This window comes from Drosophila novamexicana, unplaced genomic scaffold (assembly GCF_003285875.2).
Source record: "Drosophila novamexicana strain 15010-1031.04,08,12 unplaced genomic scaffold, DnovRS2.1 tig00000387-arrow-pilon, whole genome shotgun sequence".
Classification (NCBI taxonomy): domain Eukaryota; kingdom Metazoa; phylum Arthropoda; class Insecta; order Diptera; family Drosophilidae; genus Drosophila; species Drosophila novamexicana.
Window position 1 is genome coordinate 1,997,070 of NW_020824800.1, and position 26,019 is coordinate 2,023,088.

A 26,019-nucleotide genomic window follows, 5' to 3' on the forward strand; every position below is an offset into this window, starting at 1 on the left:
TGTTATATTCGATTTTTTCACTATGTTTGTATTACAATAAGTATTTTATAAGTAGTACAGGTAAACCAATCTATAATATTCAGACATTAATTTTTAAACAAATTGGCGGTTTTTTAAGAACTCCAGCATTCCCTGAACATTTGCGTTTACCTGTGTCTGAGATGACGACTGTCCATTGATCATATTATTAGGCACGTTCATACCCGGAAGCACTTGTTGGGATTGATTACCGAAACCTATCCAAAACAAAATATATTAGTTAAAGCCTTAAATATATATAGTACAAAATATATTCCAATTTTTACCTTGTCCGTTTTGCTGGTGATTTTGAGCCAAATGTTGCATAAATAGGTCTTGTTGTTGTTGTTGTTGATGAGGTGGCATTTGAGCTTGATGCGGAAAAGATGAATACTGCCGAAAAGACAAAATAGCTGGATCCATTGCAGTCCAGTCATTGCTACTATATCCTATTTGTAAAGTACATTTTAAAGATTTTTTTACTCAAACATTCAAAGACCATTTTAGACTAGCATAAATAATGATAATAGTAATATTTATTATTATTTATTTAATGAATTGTAAAAAAAAAATGGTGAAAACACAATGGTGAAATATCGATTTTTGCAGTAATGAGCGCGTCCGCAAATTATCACTTTAAAAGGGTCTAATCTATTTTTATCAATATAGTGATATTTTATTAATATATGATTACCTTTATTTTGGATGCTAGTTTGGGCGACTTGATGCTGCAAATGGGAGTCACTCATAGGCTGTCCTTGATGTTGATGCAATGTTGCCAAATGATTGTTCCAGTTAGTTGCCAGTTGGATTTGATGTTGTTGTTCTCCTTGGGTAGCGTTGTTTCCAACCGAGTTGCTTGGCATATTAATAAAAGGAAAAAGTTTACTCGAGTGTACTCGTGCTGCACCTTCAAATCCTAAGGTATTCATATGATTAAAACCAGGAGGAGGCATTCGGGCGCGCTGCATATTATCAAGAAGTTGCTGATGGGAAGCTTGTGCTTGCTGCTGTAATTTTGGTCCAGCAATTCCATTAATATTCTGTTGAACAACTTCATTTTCCATTAGCTCTGCTAATCCCTTTTGTGTTTCAATAAACGGGTCGAATCCTAATATGATAAAAGATATATATTATGTTTAGTAACCCATAAATAATATTAACTAGTAGTACTAACTAATATTAGTAGCTCATTAACGCAGACATAATGCATAATCATCATCGTCATATATATGTTATACATAGTTATTGAATGAGATGCCCTATTTTGAACTTGAGCCAGTGATTGTTTCTTAATTTAATAAATAATTCAAATATTACCTAGGTCATCGTCCGCTAAAGAGCTTTGTGAAAACCGATTTTGTGGCGAATGTAAGTTTTGTGGTTGGTTTGAAGACTGAAAAACAAAAATTGTAGTTTTATAGAAACTCCGATATATATCAAACTTGTAAACTTACTGTTTTATCGAAATTTCCCATAAGCCTTTGTTTCTGCATCAGCGATTGTTGGGCCAAAATGCCTGACATTAAAAAATGTTTTTCTTATTTGTCGAAATTAACCGAAATTCTAATTACCATTGTCAAAAACTGCAGGGTTAGCACGGTTATTCTCCAAAAATATAGCCAATCGATGAGAATCGGAATTACTCAGCAGAGATTGTCCATTGATGTACTGTTGGTGTATTTGTTGTTGACTTTTGTGAAAGTCGAAAAACTTTGACATATTTCCGCCGAATATATTATTTACATAGTTAGGATTTTCATCGGGTTGCTGTACGATGTGCTGTGGATGCACTGCTGCATGAATTTGGGTTCTATTCGCCTCATTATCAGCACTATAATAATGGCTTGGAAAATCTATAAAACAAAAGAGGTTTATATATAAATAAAATATACTTCTATTATTTTTTAATTGATATATATTCATTTTTGGATTCCTTTCAATAACCAGAGATAACCCCAATTAACTCATGCACAAATCGGGATTTTAAAAATATCACTTTTTAAACTCTATTGATATAAATATTTTATGCAAACGTATGTAGCAGGCATGATCAGCACGCCGAGCTTAGTCGATTTAGCAATGTCCGACTGTTACTTGGAATCTACGAAAGTTAGAGATTCATAACAATATTTTACTCTCCCAAACCATACCAAAAACAAGATAATCATTTTAATCGATATCGATATATCGTGCAATTTTAAACTTATCGATCAAAATAAATTTACGATGCGAGTTTTTCGCCTGCCAAAATAATGCCCTTACCCGCTTCTAATTATTACAAAAGCAACAAAATAAGAAACTAAATAACCATTACATTTGCTTTAAAAGCTTCTTAAACTTCTTTAAGATTGTGACTCCTTAATTCTTGTACTACGCCAATAAAACCTACCATTGTGAGTGGTATGAGAAATTCCAGCATTATTTGCTAAATTGCTCCTTTTATGTAATTCGTGAATGCGAAGAAATTCTTCCTGCTGTTTTAGTACTTGTTGATGATGATGTTGTTGTTGCATTTGTAGATGCTGCTGATGCAGAACTTGCTCTTCTACTTGCCGGTTGTTGCGCAACATTACATTCTTAAAGGCTTCCTCCCATTCTGGAAAAAATTGCAATATTTTTGTTTAAACTTTGCTTTAAACTAGGCATAACAAATATTTATTTAGTTGACGGCTAAATCGGCTCGAGGTCTAGGTTATTTTCTTTCATCCAATATATTTATATTTTCCCCGCACATCATTTTCTGAGCTTACTACAGAACATAACATATTTACATTATTAACAAATTAAATACATCACAATTTCCTAAATAACTTCTGTGTTTCTTACTCGATCGTGATGAAACTTTTAACAGTAAATTGTAAATTTTAAGAGATCCAGCTCTTAAACCATACTTTCGATTTTTTGGAAACGGGGCAATATGTCGATTATCGAAAAATAACATATAGTAGGAGGACCCACGCTCCAAATTGCAAGCCTCCAGCTTTTATAGGTTCTAAGATTCTTGCGTTCATTCATGCGGACAGACGATGGACATGGCTAGATCGACTCGACTATTAATGCTGAAGAATATATATACTTTGAGTAAGAAGAAGATGCCTATTAGATGAATTTGCACAAATACATTCTACCCTTTTTACCCATTTTTAATGAGTTCAGGGTATAAAAACAGCTGATTCATTTGCCAAAACAGGTTTTACAATCTGCAGAAGTTCGGCAGCCCTGAATGTTATTTTGAGACTTGCAAACCAACAAAAAGTTAGAAGAGGCTTGCAATCAAATTATATTATATAATTTTTGAAATGGATATTGTGAAAAAAACAAAACATATTTACCATTTGCGTTCGCTGGATTCTGGTATCCATCAATTCCTGATTTGTCCACGCGGCCATGATGATTGTCATCGATCAAGTATGATATAGAAAGATCAAAAGGGTTATTTAAATAATTGCAAGTAATTGAATTTTTAAATCAGTGTAGATGAAAGATACTTAATATTAATAAGAAATATATTCTAAGCATATTACCATTAAGCAAATCTGGCAAATGTGAATTTGTTACGCTGTTTACTTGAGGCTGCCTTACATCCCCGTCTACTTTGTTTCTTAAAAGTAGTGACTGCTGCAATGTGGGAGACGATGAGAAGAAGCTGTTGCTGTCATCAAACATGTTTAATTTGAACAGAGCATCTGAAACATCAAATGTGTAATATAAATTAGTTTTTCAATTTTAATAAACAAACTTAACCTAGGCTGATTTAATTTTTAATAAATTGTATACTGCCCTTATAATTGCCTACAAAGGTAAAGTCAAACATCATATTGGTCAGCTGGCATTATACATAGATTGATAAAACAAATGCGAAATTAATTACAACATACCCGATACATCCTTTGTGCTGTCAGTTTCACCAATATTTAATATTTCCGTACCATCTGGACTTTTTTCGTCTCTGTTTTTAACTTTGGAATCACACATTTTATGAAAGTTAACTGTTTTTGTTGTTGACAAAACATCATCCGATCCACTTTCCAATTCGATATTTCTATCGATCTCAATATCTTTGTGTACATCCTCAGTTGAACCATTGGATTGCGTCTTCAAATTTGCAGGCGAACTCTTTTCACTTGTACTGCTTTCGGATAAGTGATCATCACTGTTTTCACTGCTAGTGCTAAGTGAGCGATGTACATTAGATGCCGACCTGTGTGGTAATGAAAACTTTTTGGTACTTTCCTTGAGCTTGATCGTGCCCATATCTTTGCTTGTATTGGGACCATCATCAGGATTTTTCAACTGCCTTTCGACTTCAGCCGAAGTGTTTTGAACTGTTTCCTTACTTTCGCTTTGCTCTTTTGCAAGAGAGGCACGGTTTGAAGAACCCTTTTCCTTGTTACGCTCTGTTTTTGGTCGGTTGCTGGCAGAACCTAATTCTATTTTCGTTGAAGAGGCAACTGGGTCTTCTGTTGAATCTGTTGTTATAGATGTTGTGTGTGTATTACTCCTGGAATCAGGAATAAAGTTTTCCTTGTTGGATGTATTAGAATTGGCGTACGCATTTGTTTTGCTTTTAGTTTTGTTTTTTTCATGACGGCCTTTATCATTTCGAGACTTTTCCTTTCTACTTTTTCCATTCCCATTGGAGGCACTTCCTAAAGTTTCCTTGCTATTGATAGGTGAAACTGACAAGCTCGGCCACGACTCTTTTTGCTGTGAATTTGCTGAAGTAGAAGTATTTGTAATTGATACTGAAGATGTCGAAGATGATGATGACGACATCGCTACCGAAGCTGCAACAGAAAAAGCTGTTATTGGTCTAGTAATTTGTAAAATACAAAAAGTGTTTCACCGTTTGCTTTTGAAGATCCGCTTCCACCTACATTTGCACCATTGGCAGATACCCCAATTCCAGACACATTGTTTACCCCAGAAGTTGCAATTAACACATCATGTAGTCGTTTTTCATAATCTTGATGCTTTCCTTGATGCATTTCCTATAACGCTTGAATATTAATATGTCTCATTATAAATTTGGTATATTCCATATACCTCCTTGGTAAAACTAGCTTCCGGGTCACCCAACTCATGTAAGTACATACAGTCGCCTTTGGGACATTGTTGATTCTTCATGAAATGGCTGCAGTATTTTGTTGTTCCGAGACTGGTTTTGATTAGCCGCCCATCTATCATTATATTATTTACACTTTGTATAGCTCGCAGTGCATCCGGATTATGTACGTAAGTGACATATGCCGACGCCGAGGGGCCCTTTAAATGGATTTTGTGGTGATTAGGAATATTATTTTTATATAAAACAAGTAAGGGGCTCTGTCGGGAGTAACTAAGTAGGGGATACCCTGAACCCTTTTCTACAAACACTTAATGCAGCTCCAACTACGAGATCGCTTACTTTACGAGTAATAAAATGAACTTAAATGAAAAACTAAATTTCCTTAATTGGACTCGAACCCATAACCAACCGAAATAAAATGAAAAATACTTGATTTATATATACTATTCAAGCAATTACATGTAAAATTTGTTGACTAGTTCTTAAACCCTGCGAGGTTTTCTAGAAAAAAAAATTGTGCTTCAAAATCGATTGGTATCGACTGGTTCGATACGGATCCTGTTATCGATTATAGGAAACAAAGTCGCCCTGCGCGGGCTTTAAGAGGACCTACGATCAAAATATCCGTCTATAGCTCTTTTAGATTTAGATATCCTTGCGTTAATACAAAGGGACGGACGGATTTAGCTAGATACTGAAAAATATATATACTTAATGGGATCGGAGATGCTTCCTACTGCCTGATGCATACATTTCCACAAAAAATTATACCCATTTTCAATGGGTTTAGGGTATAATGACAGTAGCGCTTACCTGTACTCCAGCGTAGGTTGTACTTGGGTTTATTACCACTTTATGAATTTTTCCGTATTTTCCAAAATATTCGTGTTTTTTTAATATCTATTACAAAAGGAAAAAAATGAATAATATGGAAATATTAAAAATATTTTGTTGGTAAATAGTAATCCTCTCGGCACGCCGAGAATTAAATTTCCTTGTAAGCGTTTGTTCGAAAGGGGGCCATATTGTATGGTAGACCAATTAGATTCGGTTTTGGGTAAATATATTATGAAGTAGTTCGCCTTTTAAGTGCAAAGTTCGTTTTCTAATGTTCAAAAGATAAGCTTTGGCTTTTTACTTGATGGCTGAGAATTGACTCCCTCAACGCGTTACCCTCTATAAAGGAATAACAAATATACATATTTCTTAAAATTGGTTTCATACTTACGTCGGCGTCTGCAAGTCGCGGCGGTAAGCCAACAACAAATACCAAATTTTTTTGAACCACACGAACGTTTGCTAAGTGTTTCCGATTTTCAGTTATCTTTTGTTTGCGCTGTTGGTCCCTCTGCCGCTTCTGGGACTTAAAGGCAATCATCTGACAAGGTAAAATTAAATATTTAATTAATTTAATGTTTTTAAAATCATTTTACACTATATATAAACATATAAAGTAGCTGGTAGTGCACGGTAGTGCTAAAACTTTAACATAGTTCTCGCCCGAGGATAATTGTAATCTACCCGAACCATTTTGATCTGCATTCTTAATGATTTTGAAGTCGTTGGGATGATAAACCAAAAACTTTTATATGTACTTTTTTCATTTATTCTTTGCGCAGCATTTTTCAATCGTGCAATCGCTTCATAATGGATAATAGTTCCACTTAAAATATCTACTGAATATCGTCAGCCATTAGTCTTCCACAAATACAAGGACTGAGCAGTTTGACATTAGTCTAATCTAAGTGCCAGGACACCATAGGTATTTGTATAGAGAGAGTTTATAAAAGTAAACACAACTAAAATCCACATGCCTGATAAAGAATATTTGCATGTGGCGTATTGGCAACTTGTAATCTAATCTAACAATAAGTACATCAGCAACAAAATCGCCACCGATCTGATCAGTCCAGCTTCGTTAAAATTAATCGCGTATATAATTTAATTTATTATAATTTAACATGTTCGTTAAGCCGCAAAGAGAAATCGACATTAAAATTTATAAAAGTGGATAGTAAAATTATTTCCATTCTAAAGTTTCATATTAAACATTTAAATGTTCTGTCAATAAACTTCAAAATATGTATTAGATATTGTTCTTTGAGAACCATTTCTTCTAAATATGATCAGTATCCGATAGATATATTTATGGCAGTTCTAATCAAACGATTTCTTATATTCTGTATATTACGTGGTAATGCGTCAAATATATACATAAAGTTATAATATCCCATCAACGAAACATTACTTACTTCTTCTTGTGTAAGGGGTTTAAAATCAGCTGGATTTTCTGGATATTCTTTCCGACATGCTGGGCATAGTTTGTTTTCGTCGGTACGAATTCTGTGCCAGCAAAATCGACAAATCTGTAATTAAAAATAGGCATTTACAGGCCATATAATCATAAATTAAATAAGACTTACTTGGTATCCACAAGTGCATGGAAAAAAAGTCAGATCATCGACTTCCAAGGGTTCCATACACAATGGACACTCTACGGAGTCATCATTACTATTGGCCAAGCCGTTCATTATTTTGTTGGAAATAGTTATACACTTTATACTGATATCCGTTTTAAAAATCAGATGTTTTATAGTAGCTGAAAATGAAATTTTATTTATAAGAATTAAGTATATAAAGTTGGACAAATAGAAAGAACAGTGGATGAAACTTTATGTCAAACTGACTCAGTAATTTATTTAAGAGTAGGAATAATTTATGGGAGCAAAAATCGTGACTTTTCTTTTTTCTGGTCTTTTATTTGTAACTTTTTCCCTTATGCGTTAATATCATATTCGCGAAAAGAAGACGCAATTGCTACGCTGTATACATTATTCATGGTTTTAAGCGACACTCCAGGTGCACCTGATGCTTTTATAGCCACCACGTTGAATAAGTTTTTTTCTAACCAACTCCTTTCCTTTAAGATCGTTTCGTGAACCTGAGAACCTAGATTGAATCCAAATCATGGCTAGTCATTAATTTTTAAATATATAATATTGACAAAAGACGAAATAAGAAATCCGATTCTTCTTGATTTTGTGGAAAAGCGGAATGTAATTGATTATATGAAATAAGCCAGATGTGTAATGTCTACTGACAGTTAAACACACATAGCTCAATTAACTCGGCAGTTGATGGGTAAAATATATATGCTTTATAAGGTCGGAGAAGTGTATGTCACATACTTGCCCAAAGGCATGCATTACAGCCTCTTTACCCGTTTGAATGTAAGTTAAGATGGTAAAATCTCTCTTGCTCTCTGAGCAGGCAAGCGAGTTTTGGACCCGAAGAAAAATGAAAGCGATACGGGACCTGATCCACATAAAATGAATGACAGTATTTTTAAACTCTTGCAAAGGGTATTAGAGGGGAATAGAGGGAGACATCTCCAAAGCCATAAATAATATATATATTCTTGATCAGTATCAACAACCGTGTCGATATAGCCAAGTCGGTTTGTCTGTTTCTATGCGAACTAGTCTCTAAGTTTTAAAGCTATCGTCATGAAACTTTGCAGGAGTCCCTCTTTCTGTTGCACGCAATACATATGGATCGGACCACTATATCATATAACTTCCATAGGAACAATCGGTGTAGGTACAAGAGTATAAACAACTTTTTTATTGATCAAGATATCTTGACCACACTCGGAAAATATTAGTTTTACTATGCTTCTAGTGTAAAACAGAATCGGACCACTAAATCATATAGCTGCCATAGGAACGATCGGTCCAATCTTAAGTTGTTGTATTGTCGTTTTTCTGATATCTTGACCAAACTCGGCATTTATAAGTTTCACATTTATTAATTAATAACCCTTTTAGCCAATTCCGTAAAATATACAAATTTGCTTGAATTAAAAAATAATGCTAATCAGCACTTCACCAATTTCATATGCGTACTATAACATTTCTGTTAACATCACTGTAAAGCAACTGTTTAAAGTTGCTTCTGCATGAATAGATTGTATTCCATAACACACATTGTTTATTATAACTGTTTCAAATGGATTGACACCTTGTTAACATTTTAGCAAATTTAGGAATTCACAATTGCAACTACATGCATTCAGTGCAAAACAAAATCAAAACAGTCTGATATAATGAATTATGCTGCTAATTTTCTGATATGCTCGTTGTTGAAATCCAATTGCTATTTTTTTTATCATTAGTCGATATATATTTATTAATTTGTTTTGTTGTCATACATGTGTAATCAAAGTTTGCAACTGCGGATCGACAAAAGAAACCACTATTATTGCAAAACACAAATCGTCTGAAGTATATAAACACCTATGTATGTACATATATAAACTGAATTCGATATACATATGTAAGTACACATATTTAACACGTAATACATGCAGACAATATTTCTGTTTTGACAGTGCAAAATAATAATTTTAATGCCTGAAGGTTGCTAGGTATGCATGTATAGTTCATATATGAAGACACAATGAAACAATAGAACTGTCCAAATACTGTTAATGACATACATATATAAAAGCATACATTTGCATGTATGTATGTATGTATGCATATTTTGGTGAATCAAAAGAGAAATACGAAGTTTAATACATACACAAATATTTAAGTATTTGGTCGACGTTTATACAAAGGTGTGTGTAGGTCGCAGTCCTATTGTTTTAGGCCAACAACCATTCTGTATACTTATTGTGGTTTTGTAGCTACGAATTTCTTAACGAAATGTTATCCCGAATAGTTTTCAGAAATTGGTCCGATTACCAGGGTTGTGAACGAAACAAAAAGAGAAAAGCAGACAGACTGATAATGAACAAATAGGAAATGTGGTAAATATGTAGAAAATATCGAATGTAAATATATCGATGAATTAACATTGGTTAAGTATGAGTCGCCTTTAACAATAGAGGTAGTATTGCATCTCTTAATTTGACATAATAAAAGTGTTACTCGGAAAAATGGTGCGATTGTCAATTATTTTTTTTTTTGCTAGATTGCGTCCGCAAATGATGAAAATATTTTTTTGTTAATTTTGGGATTGCGGGAAATTCCATCCGCATTTGGAAAATTTAGCTCGCAACATTAGCGAAAAAGGTAGAAATTCATGTCCAAATCTTACCCCAAGATTCGTATATAGACATGGGTCAAAGTTTACCACCCCCATAACTCGGTCAAATCTCATCCGATTTTTATAAAGTTTGGCTTTTTCTTCATGGTTTTCCCTCTAGATTAATCTGGCATTCAAATCTTAACATCGATTTTTTCGTCGAAATTCATGTCCAAATCTTATCCCAAGATTCGTATATAGACATGGGTCAAAGTTTACAACCCCCATAACTCGGTCAAATCTCATCCGATTTTCATGAAGTTTGGCTTTTTCTTCATGGTTTTCCCTCTAGATTAATGTGGCATTTAAATCTTAACATCGATTTTTTAGTCGAAATTCATGTCCAAATCTTACCCCAAGATTCGTATATAGACAAGGGTCAAAGTTTACAACCCCCATAACTCGGTCAAATCTCATCCGATTTTCATGAAGTTTGGCTTTTTCTTCATGGTTTTCCCTCTAGATTAATGTGGCATTTAAATCTTAACATCGATTTTTTAGTCGAAATTCATGTCCAAATCTTACCCCAAGATTCGTATATAGACATGGGTCAAAATTTACCACCCCTATAACTCGGTCAAATCTCATCCGATTTTCATGAAGTTTGGCTTTTTCTTCATGGTTTTCCCTCTAGATTAATTTGGCATTCAAACCTTAACATCGATTTTTTATTCGAAATTCATGTCCAAATCTTACCCCAAGATTCGTATATAGACATGGGTCAAAATTTACCACCCCTATAACTCGGTCAAATCTCATCCGATTTTCATGAAGTTTGGCTTTTTCTTCATGGTTTCCCTCTAGATTAATTTGGCATTCAAATCTTAACATCGATTTTTTATTCGAAATTCATGTCCAAATCTTACCCCAAGATTCGTATATAGACAAGGGTCAAAGTTTACAACCCCCATAACTCGGTCAAATCTCATCCGATTTTCATGAAGTTTGGCTTTTTCTTCATGGTTTTCCCTCTAGATTAATCTGGCATTCAAATCTGAACACTGATTTTTTAGTCGAAATTCATGTCCAAATCTTACCCCAAGATTCGTATATAGACATGGGTCAAAGTTTACCACCCCCATAACTCGGTCAAATCTCATCCGATTTTCATGAAGTTTGGCTTTTTCTTCATGGTTTTCCCTCTAGATTAATGTGGCATTTAAATCTTAACATCGATTTTTTAGTCGAAATTCATGTCCAAATCTTACCCCAAGATTCGTATATAGACATGGGTCAAAATTTACCACCCCTATAACTCGGTCAAATCTCATCCGATTTTCATGAAGTTTGGCTTTTTCTTCATGGTTTTCCCTCTAGATTAATTTGGCATTCAAACCTTAACATCGATTTTTTATTCGAAATTCATGTCCAAATCTTACCCCAAGATTCGTATATAGACATGGGTCAAAATTTACCACCCCTATAACTCGGTCAAATCTCATCCGATTTTCATGAAGTTTGGCTTTTTCTTCATGGTTTCCCTCTAGATTAATTTGGCATTCAAATCTTAACATCGATTTTTTATTCGAAATTCATGTCCAAATCTTACCCCAAGATTCGTATATAGACAAGGGTCAAAGTTTACAACCCCCATAACTCGGTCAAATCTCATCCGATTTTCATGAAGTTTGGCTTTTTCTTCATGGTTTTCCCTCTAGATTAATCTGGCATTCAAATCTGAACACTGATTTTTTAGTCGAAATTCATGTCCAAATCTTACCCCAAGATTCGTATATAGACATGGGTCAAAGTTTACCACCCCCATAACTCGGTCAAATCTCATCCGATTTTCATGAAGTTTGGCTTTTTCTTCATGGTTTTCCCTCTAGATTAATGTGGCATTTAAATCTTAACATCGATTTTTTAGTCGAAATTCATGTCCAAATCTTACCCCAAGATTCGTATATAGACATGGGTCAAAATTTACCACCCCTATAACTCGGTCAAATCTCATCCGATTTTCATGAAGTTTGGCTTTTTCTTCATGGTTTTCCCTCTAGATTAATTTGGCATTCAAACCTTAACATCGATTTTTTATTCGAAATTCATGTCCAAATCTTACCCCAAGATTCGTATATAGACATGGGTCAAAATTTACCACCCCTATAACTCGGTCAAATCTCATCCGATTTTCATGAAGTTTGGCTTTTTCTTCATGGTTTCCCTCTAGATTAATTTGGCATTCAAATCTTAACATCGATTTTTTATTCGAAATTCATGTCCAAATCTTACCCCAAGATTCGTATATAGACAAGGGTCAAAGTTTACAACCCCCATAACTCGGTCAAATCTCATCCGATTTTCATGAAGTTTGGCTTTTTCTTCATGGTTTTCCCTCTAGATTAATCTGGCATTCAAATCTGAACACTGATTTTTTAGTCGAAATTCATGTCCAAATCTTACCCCAAGATTCGTATATAGACATGGGTCAAAGTTTACCACCCCCATAACTCGGTCAAATCTCATCCGATTTTCTTGAAGTTTGGCTTTTTCTTCATGGTTTTCCCTCTAGATTAATCTGGCATTTAAATCTGAACACCGATTTTTTAGTCGAAATTTATGTCCAAATCTTACCCCAAGATTCGTATATAGACATGGGTCAAAATTTACCACCCCTATAACTCGGTCAAATCTCATCCGATTTGCATGAAGTTTAGCTTTTTCTTCATGGTTTTCCCTCTAGATTAATCTGGCATTCAAATCTTAACATCGATTTTTTAGTCGAAATTCATGTCCAAATCTTACCCCAAGATTCGTATATAGACATGGGTCAAAGTTTACAACCCCCATAACTCGGTCAAATCTCATCCGATTTTCATGAAGTTTGGCTTTTTCTTCATGGTTTTCCCTCTAGATTAATGTGGCATTTAAATCTTAACATCGATTTTTTAGTCGAAATTCATGTCCAAATCTTACCCCAAGATTCGTATATAGACATGGGTCAAAATTTACCACCCCTATAACTCGGTCAAATCTCATCCGATTTTCATGAAGTTTGGCTTTTTCTTCATGGTTTTCCCTCTAGATTAATTTGGCATTCAAATCTTAACATCGATTTTTTATTCGAAATTCATGTCCAAATCTTACCCCAAGATTCGTATATAGACATGGGTCAAAGTTTACAACCCCCATAACTCGGTCAAATCTCATTCGATTTTCACGAAGTTTGGCTTTTTCGTCATGGTTTTCCCTCTAGATTAATCTGGCATTCAAATCTTAACATCGATTTTTTAGTCGAAATTCATGTCCCAATCTTACCCCAAGATTCGTATATAGACATGGGTCAAAGTTTACAACCCCCATAACTCGGTCAAATCTCCCTCTAGATTAATCTGGCATTCAAATCTGAACACCGATTTTTTAGTCGAAATTCATGTCCAAATCTTACCCCAAGATTCGTATATAGACATGGGTCAAAGTTTACCACCCCCATAACTCGGTCAAATCTCATCCGATTTTCATGAAGTTTGGCTTTTTCTTCATGGTTTTCCCTCTAGATTAATCTGGCATTTAAATCTGAACACTGATTTTTTAGTCGAAATTCATGTCCAAATCTTACCCCAAGATTCGTATATAGACATGGGTCAAAGTTTACCACCCCCATAACTCGGTCAAATCTCATCCGATTTTCTTGAAGTTTGGCTTTTTCTTCATGGTTTTCCCTCTAGATTAATCTGGCATTTAAATCTGAACACCGATTTTTTAGTCGAAATTTATGTCCAAATCTTACCCCAAGATTCGTATATAGACATGGGTCAAAATTTACCACCCCTATAACTCGGTCAAATCTCATCCGATTTGCATGAAGTTTAGCTTTTTCTTCATGGTTTTCCCTCTAGATTAATCTGGCATTCAAATCTTAACATCGATTTTTTAGTCGAAATTCATGTCCAAATCTTACCCCAAGATTCGTATATAGACATGGGTCAAAGTTTACAACCCCCATAACTCGGTCAAATCTCATCCGATTTTCATGAAGTTTGGCTTTTTCTTCATGGTTTTCCCTCTAGATTAATGTGGCATTTAAATCTTAACATCGATTTTTTAGTCGAAATTCATGTCCAAATCTTACCCCAAGATTCGTATATAGACATGGGTCAAAATTTACCACCCCTATAACTCGGTCAAATCTCATCCGATTTTCATGAAGTTTGGCTTTTTCTTCATGGTTTTCCCTCTAGATTAATTTGGCATTCAAATCTTAACATCGATTTTTTATTCGAAATTCATGTCCAAATCTTACCCCAAGATTCGTATATAGACATGGGTCAAAGTTTACAACCCCCATAACTCGGTCAAATCTCATTCGATTTTCACGAAGTTTGGCTTTTTCGTCATGGTTTTCCCTCTAGATTAATCTGGCATTCAAATCTTAACATCGATTTTTTAGTCGAAATTCATGTCCCAATCTTACCCCAAGATTCGTATATAGACATGGGTCAAAGTTTACAACCCCCATAACTCGGTCAAATCTCATCCGATTTTCATGAAGTTTGGCTTTTTCTTCATGGTTTTCCCTCTAGATTAATCTGGCATTCAAATCTGAACACCGATTTTTTAGTCGAAATTCATGTCCAAATCTTACCCCAAGATTCGTATATAGACATGGGTCAAAGTTTACCACCCCCATAACTCGGTCAAATCTCATCCGATTTTCTTGAAGTTTGGCTTTTTCTTTATGGTTTTCCCTCTAGATTAATCTGGCATTTAAATCTGAACACCGATTTTTTAGTCGAAATTCATGTCCAAATCTTACCCCAAGATTCGTATATAGACATGGGTCAAAATTTACCACCCCTATAACTCGGTCAAATCTCATCCGATTTGCATGAAGTTTAGCTTTTTCTTCATGGTTTTCCCTCTAGATTAATCTGGCATTCAAATCTTAACATCGATTTTTTAGTCGAAATTCATGTCCAAATCTTACCCCAAGATTCGTATATAGACATGGGTCAAAGTTTACTACCCCCATAACTCGGTCAAATCTCATCCGATTTTCATGAAGTTTGGCTTTTTCTTCATGGTTTTCCCTCTAGATTAATCTGGCATTCAAATCTGATCACCGATTTTTTAGTCGAAATTCATGTCCACATCTTACCCCAAGATTCGTATATAGACATGGGTCAAAGTTTACCACCCCCATAACTCGGTCAAATCTCATCCGATTTTCATTAAGTTTGGCTTTTTCTTCATGGTTTTCCCTCTAGATTAATCTGGCATTCAAATCTGAACACCGATTTTTTAGTCGAAATTCATGTCCAAATCTTACCCCAAGATTCGTATATAGACATGGGTCAAAATTTACCACCCCCATAACTCGGTGAAATCTCATCCGATTTTCATGAAGTTTGGCTTTTTCTTCATGGTTTTCCCTCTAGATTAATCTGGCATTTAAATCTGAACACCGATTTTTTAGTCGAAATTCATGTCCAAATCTTACCCCAAGATTCGTATATAGACATGGGTCAAAATTTACCACCCCTATAACTCGGTCAAATCTCATCCGATTTGCATGAAGTTTAGCTTTTTCTTCATGGTTTTCCCTCTAGATTAATCTGGCATTCAAATCTTAACATCGATTTTTTAGTCGAAATTCATGTCCAAATCTTACCCCAAGATTCGTATATAGACATGGGTCAAAGTTTACAACCCCCATAACTCGGTCAAATCTCATCCGATTTTCATGAAGTTTGGCTTTTTCTTCATGGTTTTCCCTCTAGATTAATGTGGCATTTAAATCTTAACATCGATTTTTTAGTCGAAATTCATGTCCAAATCTTACCCCAAGATTCGTATATAGACATGGGTCAAAATTTACCACCCCTATAACTCGGTCAAATCTCATCCGATTTTCATGAAGTTTGGCTTTTTCTTCATGGTTTTCCCTCTAGATTAATTTGGCATTCAAATCTTAACATCGATTTTTTATTCGAAATTCATGTCCAAATCTTACCCCAAGATTCGTATACAGACATGGGTCAAAGTTTACAACCCCCATAACTCGGTCAAATCTCATTCGATTTTCACGAAGTTTGGCTTTTTCTTCATGGTTTTCCCTCTAGATTAATCTGGCATTCAAATCTTAACATCGATTTTTTAGTCGAAATTCATGTCCCAATCTTACCCCAAGATTCGTATATAGACATGGGTCAAAGTTTACAACCCCCATAACTCGGTCAAATCTCATCCGATTTTCATGAAGTTTGGCTTTTTCTTCATGGTTTTCCCTCTAGATTAATCTGGCATTCAAATCTGAACACCGATTTTTTAGTCGAAATTCATGTCCAAATCTTACCCCAAGATTCGTATATAGACATGGGTCAAAGTTTACCACCCCCATAACTCGGTCAAATCTCATCCGATTTTCTTGAAGTTTGGCTTTTTCTTCATGGTTTTCCCTCTAGATTAATCTGGCATTTAAATCTGAACACCGATTTTTTAGTCGAAATTCATGTCCAAATCTTACCCCAAGATTCGTATATAGACATGGGTCAAAATTTACCACCCCTATAACTCGGTCAAATCTCATCCGATTTGCATGAAGTTTAGCTTTTTCTTCATGGTTTTCCCTCTAGATTAATCTGGCATTCAAATCTTAACATCGATTTTTTAGTCGAAATTCATGTCCAAATCTTACCCCAAGATTCGTATATAGACATGGGTCAAAGTTTACTACCCCCATAACTCGGTCAAATCTCATCCGATTTTCATGAAGTTTGGCTTTTTCTTCATGGTTTTCCCTCTAGATTAATCTGGCATTCAAATCTGATCACCGATTTTTTAGTCGAAATTCATGTCCACATCTTACCCCAAGATTCGTATATAGACATGGGTCAAAGTTTACCACCCCCATAACTCGGTCAAATCTCATCCGATTTTCATTAAGTTTGGCTTTTTCTTCATGGTTTTCCCTCTAGATTAATCTGGCATTCAAATCTGAACACCGATTTTTTAGTCGAAATTCATGTCCAAATCTTACCCCAAGATTCGTATATAGACATGGGTCAAAATTTACCACCCCCATAACTCGGTCAAATCTCATCCGATTTTCATGAAGTTTGGCTTTTTCTTCATGGTTTTCCCTCTAGATTAATCTGGCATTCAAATCTTAACATCGATTTTTTATTCGAAATTCATGTCCAAATCTTACCCCAAGATTCGTATATAGACATGGGTCAAAGTTTACCACCCCCATAACTCGGTCAAATCTCATCCGATTTTCATGAAGTTTGGCTTTTTCTTCATGGTTTTCCCTCTAGATTAATCTGGCATTCAAATCTGAACACCGATTTTTAGTCGAAATTCATGTCCAAATCTTACCCCAAGATTCGTATATAGACATGGGTCAAAATTTACCACCCCCATAACTCGGTCAAATCTCATCCGATTTTCATGAAGTTTGGCTTTTTCTTCATGGTTTTCCCTCTAGATTAATCTAGCATTCAAATCTGAACACCGATTTTTTAGTCGAAATTTATGTCCAAATCTTACCCCAAGATTCGTATATAGACATGGGTCAAAAATTACCACCCCCATAACTCGGTCAAATATCATCCGATTTTCATAAAGTTTGGCTTTTTCTTCATGGTTTTCCCTCTAGATTAATCTGGCATTCAAATCTTAACATCGATTTTTTAGTCGAAATTCATGTCCAAATCTTACCCCAAGATTCGTATATAGACATGGGTCAAAAATTACCACCCCCATAACTCGGTCAAATATCATCCGATTTTCATAAAGTTTGGCTTTTTCTTCATGGTTTTCCCTCTAGATTAATCTGGCATTCAAATCTTAACATCGATTTTTTAGTCGAAATTCATGTCCAAATCTTACCCCAAGATTCGTATATAGGCATGTGTCAAAGTTTACAACCCCCATAACTCGGTCAAATCTCATCCGATTTTCATGAAGTTTGGCTTTTTCTTCATGGTTTTCCTTCTAGATCCATCTGGCATTCAAACTGAACACCTTTTTTTTGTCGAAATTTATGTCCAAATCTTACCCCAAGATTCGTATATAGACATGGGTAAACAATTACCACCCCCATAACTCGGTCAAATATCATCCGATTTTCATAAAGTTTGGCTTTTTCTTCATGGTTTTCCCTCTAGACTAATCTGGCATTCAAATCTTAACATCGATTTTTTGGTCGAAATTCATGTCCAAATCTTACCCCAAGATTCGTATATAGGCATGGGTCAAAGTTTACCACCCCCATAACTCGGTCAAATCTCATCCGATTTTCATTAAGTTTGGCTTTTTCTTCATGGTTTTCCCTCTAGATTAATCTGGCATTTAAATCTGAACACCGATTTTTTAGTCGAAATTCATGTCCAAATCTTACCCCAAGATTCGTATATAGACATGGGTCAAAGTTTACCACCCCCATAACTCGGTCAAATCTCATCCGATTTTCATGAAGTTTGGCTTTTTCTTCATGGTTTTCCCTCTAGATTAATCTAGCATTCAAATCTGACCACCGATTTTTTAGTCGAAATTTATGTCCAAATCTTACCCCAAGATTCGTATATAGACATGGGTCAAAAATTACCACCCCCATAACTCGGTCAAATATCATCCGATTTTCATAAAGTTTGGCTTTTTCTTCATGGGTTTCCCTCTAGATTAATCTGGCATTCAAATCTTAACATCGATTTTTTAGTCGAAATTCATGTCCAAATCTTACCCCAAGATTCGTATATAGACATGGGTCAAAATTTACAACCCCCATAACTCGGTCAAATCTCATCCGATTTTCATGAAGTTTGGCTTTTTCTTCATGGTTTTCCCTCTAGATCCATCTGGCATTCAAACTGAACACCTTTTTTTTAGTCGAAATTTATGTCCAAATCTTACCCCAAGATTCGTATATAGACATGGGTCAAAGTTTACCACCCCCATAACTCGGTCAAATATCATCCGATTTTCATAAAGTTTGGCTTTTTCTTCATGGGTTTCCCTCTAGATTAATCTGGCATTCAAATCTTAACATCGATTTTTTGGTCGAAATTCATGTCCAAATCTTACCCCAAGATTCGTATATAGACATGGGTCAAAAATTACCACCCCCATAACTCGGTCAAATATCATCCGATTTTCATAAAGTTTGCCTTTTTCTTCATGGTTTTCCCTCTAGATTAATCTGGCATTCAAATCTTAACACCGATTTTTAGTCGAAATTCATGTCCAAATCTTACCCCAAGATTCGTATATAGACATGGGTCAAAATTTACCACCCCCATAACTCGGTCAAATCTCATCCGATTTTCATGAAGTTTGGCTTTTTCTTCATGGTTTCCCCTCTAGATTAATCTGGCATTTAAATCTGAACACCGATTTTTTAGTCGAAATTCATGTCCAAATCTTACCCCAAGATTCGTATATAGACATGGGTCAAAGTTAACCACCCCTATAACTCGGTCAAATCTCATCCGATTTTCATGAAGTTTGGCTTTTTCTTCATGGTTTTCCCTCTAGATTAATCTGGCATTCAAATCTTAACATCGATTTTTTAGTCGAAATCTTACCCCAAGATTCGTATATAGACATGGGTCAAAATTTACCACCCCCATAACTCGGTCAAATCTCATCCGATTTTCATGAAGTTTGGCTTTTTCTTCATGGTTTTCCCTCTAGATTAATCTAGCATTCAAATCTGAACACCGATTTTTTAGTCGAAATTTATGTCCAAATCTTACCCCAAGATTCGTATATAGACATGGGTCAAAAATTACCACCCCCATAACTCGGTCAAATATCATCCGATTTTCATAAAGTTTGGCTTTTTCTTCATGGTTTTCCCTCTAGATTAATCTGGCATTCAAATCTTAACATCGATTTTTTAGTCGAAATTCATGTCCAAATCTTACCCCACGATTCGTATATAGGCATGGGTCAAAGTTTACCACCCCCATAACTCGGTCAAATCTCATCCGATTTTCATTAAGTTTGGCTTTTTCTTCATGGTTTTCCCTCTAGATTAATCTGGCATTCAAATCTGAACACCGATTTTTTAGTCGAAATTCATGTCTAAATCTTACCCCAAGAATCGTATATAGACATGGGTCAAAAATTACCACCCTCATAACTCGGTCAAATCTCATCCGATTTTCATGAAGTTTGGCTTTTTCTTCATGGTTTTCCCTCTAGATTAATCTGGCATTCAAATCTTAACATCGATTTTTTAGTCGAAATTCATGTCCAAATCTTACCCCAAGATTCGTATATAGACATGGGTCAAAATTTACCACCCCTATAACTCGGTCAACTCTCATCCGATTTTCATGAAGTTTGGCTTTTTCTTCATGGTTTTCCCTCTAGATTAATCTGGCATTTAAATCTGAACACCGATTTTTTAGTCGAAATTCATGTCCAAATCTTACCCCAAGATTCGTATATAGACATGGGTCAAAATTTACCACCCCTATAACTCGGTCAACTCTCATCCGATTTTCATGAAGTTTGGCTTTTTCTTCATGGTTTTCCCTCTAGATTAATCTAGCATTCAAATCTGAACACCGATTGTTTAGTCGAAATTTATGTCCAATCTTACCCCAAGATTCGTATATAGACATTGGTCAAAAATTACCACCCCCATAACTCGGTCAAATATCATCAGATTTTCATAAAGTTTGGCTTTTTCTTCATGGTTTTCCCTCTAGATTAATCTGGCATTTAAATCTGAACACCGATTTTTTAGTCGAAATTCATGTCCAAATCTTACCCCAAGATTCGTATATAGACATGGGTCAAAATTTACCACCCCCATAACTCGGTCAAATCTCATCCGATTTTCATGAAGTTTGGCTTTTTCTTCATGGTTTTCCCTCTAGATTAATCTGGCATTCAAATCTGAACACCGATTTTTTAGTCGAAATTCATGTCCAAATCTTACCCCAAGATTCGTATATAGACATGGGTCAAAATTTACCACCCCTATAACTCGGTCAAATCTCATCCGATTTTCATGAAGTTTGGCTTTTTCTTCATGGTTTTCCCTCTAGAATAATCTGGCATTCAAATCTGAACACCGATTTTTTGGTCGAAATTTATGTCCAAATCTTACCCCAAGATTCGTATATAGACATGGCTCAAAAATTACCACCCCCATAACTCGGTCAAATCTCATCCTGAAATATCTTATATAGACACAGACAGACACAGACAGGGCCATGCCGTTCGGATATATGGCATCTGAAATCTGGAATTAAAAAGTGGTGGGATAAGAAAAATGATTAGCACCACAACAACAGCAAAGCCACCAACTTCCGATTTTATGTTAGTAAATATATTTACCTTTGTTTTGTCGCTTAGTGTACATTTCGGTGTCAGCTGTTTAGTTATGTGCAAATTTAGTAAAGTATCGTGCGATTATTTGTGACGTTCGAACGATAGGCCGACACGTAATAAATAAAAGAGAACTATGTATGTATCAACCAAATAAATGATCTTCGTATACTGTGGTCCCAATAAACTAAAAAGTTACTTGCATTCTGTTCAGCCTTATTATTTTACATTATTATTTATTCTCACTGTCACTATTACTTTTGTATTAACATGCACAGTAACTAGTTACTTTTAAATACCTGATACAATTGGGGTGCTGAGTGCAAATTGCACATATCTAATCCAAGCCCTAAGAATAAGAACTTTAAAATATGATTTAAATACTTAATATTAAGCAGCAAAACAAAATATATAATGTTTCGCGCGTATTATAAAATTAGTTCAATCGAGTGCTTATCAACACACATACTTACTGCACAAGTACAATTTTTTCGGGTAAGATATTGGAAATTGTTATGCAACGTGCTGGTACTCAAAATAGTTGTACAATTCTTAGTTTTCGACAATCGCAAGATCTTCGGCGAGCACAAAATTACAGGATGCAAGAAACGTGCCATCATCTAATAACTCTGGTCACTCCAGCATATTAAATCAACAGAAATCAGAAAATGTAAAAATATCCGTAGAGAAATGTCCATGGATGCCGAGCCCATATTTAGATGACGACAAAGTTCTTAGTAAATATAAAAAACTTTCCAAGTTTCGCTTGACATGTAAGTTGATTTAAAATGTGTTTTTTAAAAAAAAAAACAAACTAATACATTTTCCCAACAGCATTAGTTGTCATAACGGCAATGGGCGGATATGCCATGGCACCGGCTGCATTTGATTTAACCACATTTGCAATGTGCACATTGGGAACAGGCTTGGTTTCAGCAGCGGCAAATGCCATCAACCAATATCATGAAGTTCCCTTTGACTCACAAATGTCGAGGACGAAAAACCGCGTGTTGGTAACTGGCCAAATAACTCCGCTCAAAGCGGTTAGTTTCGCAGTTGTATCAGCGACGTCAGGACTATGTTTGCTGTATTTTGGTGTCAACGGGTTAACAGCAGCATTGGGCGCCGGTAACCTGTTTCTTTACACCTCAATATATACGCCAATGAAGCGAATGAGTATTGCCAACACGTGGATAGGCTCAATTGTTGGGGCAATACCGCCACTGATGGGCTGGGCAGGTTGCACAGGAACTCTGGATGCGGGCGCAATGATTCTTGCCGGAATACTGTACGCGTGGCAGTTCCCCCATTTCAATGCCCTGTCGTGGAACCTGCGTCCGGATTATTCGCGAGCCGGCTATCGCATGATGGCTGTTACCAACCCGGGCCTTTGTCGTCGAACTGCATTACGTTATGCATTCGCGATTTGTGGACTGTCTCTGGTAGCTCCCCTTGCTGATGTTACTAATTATTGGTTTGCTTTGGAGACGTTGCCTTTAAATGCTTACTTTTGTTATCTAGGTAAGTGAATATTTATGGTAGAAATAAGTTGCTCATTTTAGATAGGAATAATCAGATTAGAAGAACAAATTACGAGCTTTCTCAGCTAATATGCTGTATAAGTTCGGCCTATTGATAAAACAAATACAATTTCAGATTGTGTCAGCTATGCTTTTACTATAATACTAATTAACAGAATATATAGTTTCGCCATAACTTTGGAAAATCAAACCAATTTATAAATGGCTTAAAAGAATTCTAAGCCAATAGTTGAAATGGGAAAGAAGAAAGGCAATACCCATAAAATTAAATGTACTTAATCTGTATATAAATTCTAGGAAAGGGGTCGAATTTTGTACGAAGGAATATAATTAATACATGTGTGTATATATGTATATATGTATGTATGTATGTATGTATGTATGTGTGTGTGTGTTAGTGTATGTATGCATATACAAATATATGTATGTATTCATACATCTTTGTTTTCTAATGCCAAACGCTGACCAAGCTTATTTGTCGCTGTGCTGCAAATTTAAATGCAACGAATTTCTGCCGAGTGCTCTCCTCCTCGATTCTCAAGAATTAAAGTAGGCTCTGCAGATTTTCATGCCTAGCCAGTGGTGTAGTGTTTTTTTTTTTTGTGTTTTTTTTTTTTTTGAGTGTATGTATGTACATTTATTTTTTTGTTTGTATACATGTACATTTGTGTGTTTGTGTATATATGTATGTATACACGTGTGTACATATGTATTTATGTATGCATGTATGTACATATGAATGTGTATACACATGTATGTACATATGTACACATGTACATATGTATGTATACATATATATGTGTGTATGTACATATGTATGCCTGTTTGCATATTTACATACAAACATGCATGCATATATGTAAATATGTACAAACATGCATGCATATATGTAAATATGTACAAACATGCATGCATATATGTAAATATGTACAAGCATGCATGCATATATGTAAATATGTACAAACATGCATGCATATATGTAAATATGTACAAGCATGCATGCATATATATGAAACATGCATGTATATTTGTATATGCATATTCATATGTATTTATATGTATGTATGTATGCATTCATGCATGCATGTAGGAATCTGAACATTCATACATGCATGCTTATTGGCATATAAACATAACAAACATGCATATATGTATTTAGAAACAAACGTCATTCACCAAATCTTTGACCCCGATATTCAGCAAGGTCGAATATACTTTGCGAAAAGTGTGGAACACCCCTCAAATGAATTTGAACCAAGATCTTTAAAAATGGGTTTGAGACCGATCAGATGGTAAACAATACATGCGGGTGGATTTTGCCGAAACTCCGTCTTAACGTGCACTTTCATAACATAATGTAACTACGATTTGGGCTCTGCGTTGATCGCCAATCAGTCAAGTCAAACAGTTTTATATATAGAGATAATCCTTTGATGTGACTAAAAGTTGCAATTCAAATTTAATTTATTGTGGGCCCATTTTACCTCATTTTTCTGCCTATACATTATCAACATGTTGATATTTACAAAAGTCTCAATCATTTTATCAAAAATAAATAATAAAAAAACGAGTGTACGAATAATGTATTTGTTCATGCTACTGTAAATTGTAACCTCTTATCGGCTAAATATTAAAATCGTTTGAATTATAGATTCCTATTACACTTCATGATAGTATAACTCCTGTAGTATCTATAACACTCTTTGTCTTAATTGAAGCCAGCCAAGTTCCTGCGTTAATTGGTACTGTTGTGATTTATTTTGGCCAGGTCCCGAAATCAATTTAAAAAAATCCTTTTTGATATTCTAACGTGCACCTTTCGCACAGTCAAACTTTAACAAATACAAGTGCTCCAATCTGCGAAACTAGCGTAACAGATTAAAAATGATTTCGCAGCTATTTTGAATAAAAAACAAGGATGTTCTTAAACTAGTTTCTTAAAAACTTATTTAGTTAATAGCTCATAGAATAAAATCTTAATAGAGTATAATTAAGAATCTATCGTTTTTTAATTTCAGCTTATAAATTTAACTCCAAATCTGACAGTGGAAGCTCCCGAAAGTTGTTCAGATTTTCATTAATACATTTACCTGCCCTCATGCTACTGTTCCTGGCCAACAAAAAAAATTGGTATTTTAAGGATAATGTGGAAGAAAAGCACGTGAAAAGTGATGACTCTTATGTGTCCCGCTTTACTACCTCGCCATCAGGCAGCCTGGAAAATGTAATACCACTGAAGGTAACAGTTGGTTCAAGTTGATCTTTGATGCACCAACTTTATTGTAATTCCTTTAGATGTAATTAGAATATATTTATTCTAACTTAATAAACAAAACTTTAAATTAAAAACTTGTGGTCAATATGTGCTCGTAATTATTAGTTACTTAAGTTTTCTAATAGTTTGTTTATGAATGGGTAATTTCTTTTATAGTTGCCAATGTTTCGAATTATTGAAGTTAAGTAAGGGCAAGGAGCCCTCTTAGCATAAGTTTGAATATATGCGCCAGCTGCAACCGTGCGTTGACGATCAGTTGCTGAACAGCGTCCTTGAGAGCGCATCTTTACCTCGGCGGCAAAGAGCGATAGTTCCGAGGCGGAGTTGCGAAAGCTCGGGGCGAAGTTTATCTGCCGAGGAAAGCGCACGGCTCGACAAAGGAATGGCAGTCAGTGCGGCGGGGCCTTTGTGTAGGAAAAAGAATGAAATGTGATAAATGTAATCAAGATAACGGAGTCGGCGAACTCTTCTTATTTCCCATTACCACTAATTCTCGGACATCGTTGGAAGCCGGCGTTAAACATAACGCTCTCTCATACTTAAAGTGTGGTGTCTGTGAACAATCCCGTCATTTAGTGTTCAAGCGTCTAGACAACCTCTCGCAGATATCGCCCGCGATATACATAGAGCGCTGAGGGTAGGGTAGGGTAACTATAGCGACGACTTGACATATTGTTGTCAATTTATTTTTAAAATTTATATTTTTGATGCTTTCTTCACTAAACTCTATGGCTGCC

General features: G+C 35.2%; 2 protein-coding genes across 4 annotated transcripts; one reads left to right on the forward strand and one right to left on the reverse strand.

Annotated features, from left to right (window-relative positions):
- LOC115759724 (GATA zinc finger domain-containing protein 10) lies at positions 1 to 21,995 on the reverse strand. Of its 3 annotated transcripts, none has more exons than XM_030700742.1 (17): positions 21,940 to 21,995; positions 7,513 to 7,688; positions 7,342 to 7,455; positions 6,318 to 6,467; positions 5,903 to 5,989; positions 5,068 to 5,286; positions 4,868 to 5,012; positions 3,900 to 4,808; positions 3,546 to 3,707; positions 3,354 to 3,389; positions 2,411 to 2,617; positions 1,593 to 1,874; positions 1,476 to 1,537; positions 1,339 to 1,414; positions 713 to 1,129; positions 306 to 467; positions 1 to 236 (listed from the first exon to the last, which is right to left on the reverse strand). In XM_030700742.1, exons 2-17 carry the CDS (start codon positions 7,618 to 7,620, stop codon positions 94 to 96), a joined length of 3,279 nt encoding a protein of 1,092 aa, XP_030556602.1. In that variant the 5' UTR covers positions 7,621 to 7,688; positions 21,940 to 21,995; the 3' UTR covers positions 1 to 93. The 3 variants fall into 3 exon arrangements, with proteins under 3 accessions (XP_030556602.1, XP_030556601.1, XP_030556603.1); XM_030700741.1 differs by lacking the exon at positions 21,940 to 21,995 and adding an exon at positions 9,674 to 9,862; XM_030700743.1 differs by lacking the exons at positions 4,868 to 5,012; positions 5,068 to 5,286; positions 5,903 to 5,989; ... (2 more) ...; positions 7,513 to 7,688; positions 21,940 to 21,995 and having other exon boundaries at positions 3,900 to 4,183; positions 4,255 to 4,390.
- LOC115759725 (protoheme IX farnesyltransferase, mitochondrial) lies at positions 21,801 to 25,341 on the forward strand. The gene is made up of 4 exons (XM_030700744.1): positions 21,801 to 21,961; positions 22,023 to 22,239; positions 22,301 to 22,987; positions 25,026 to 25,341. The coding sequence occupies exons 1-4, from the start codon at positions 21,881 to 21,883 to the stop codon at positions 25,265 to 25,267; spliced, it is 1,227 nt and encodes a 408-aa protein (XP_030556604.1). The 5' UTR covers positions 21,801 to 21,880; the 3' UTR covers positions 25,268 to 25,341.
- The last annotated feature ends 678 nt before the right edge of the window (positions 25,342 to 26,019 follow it).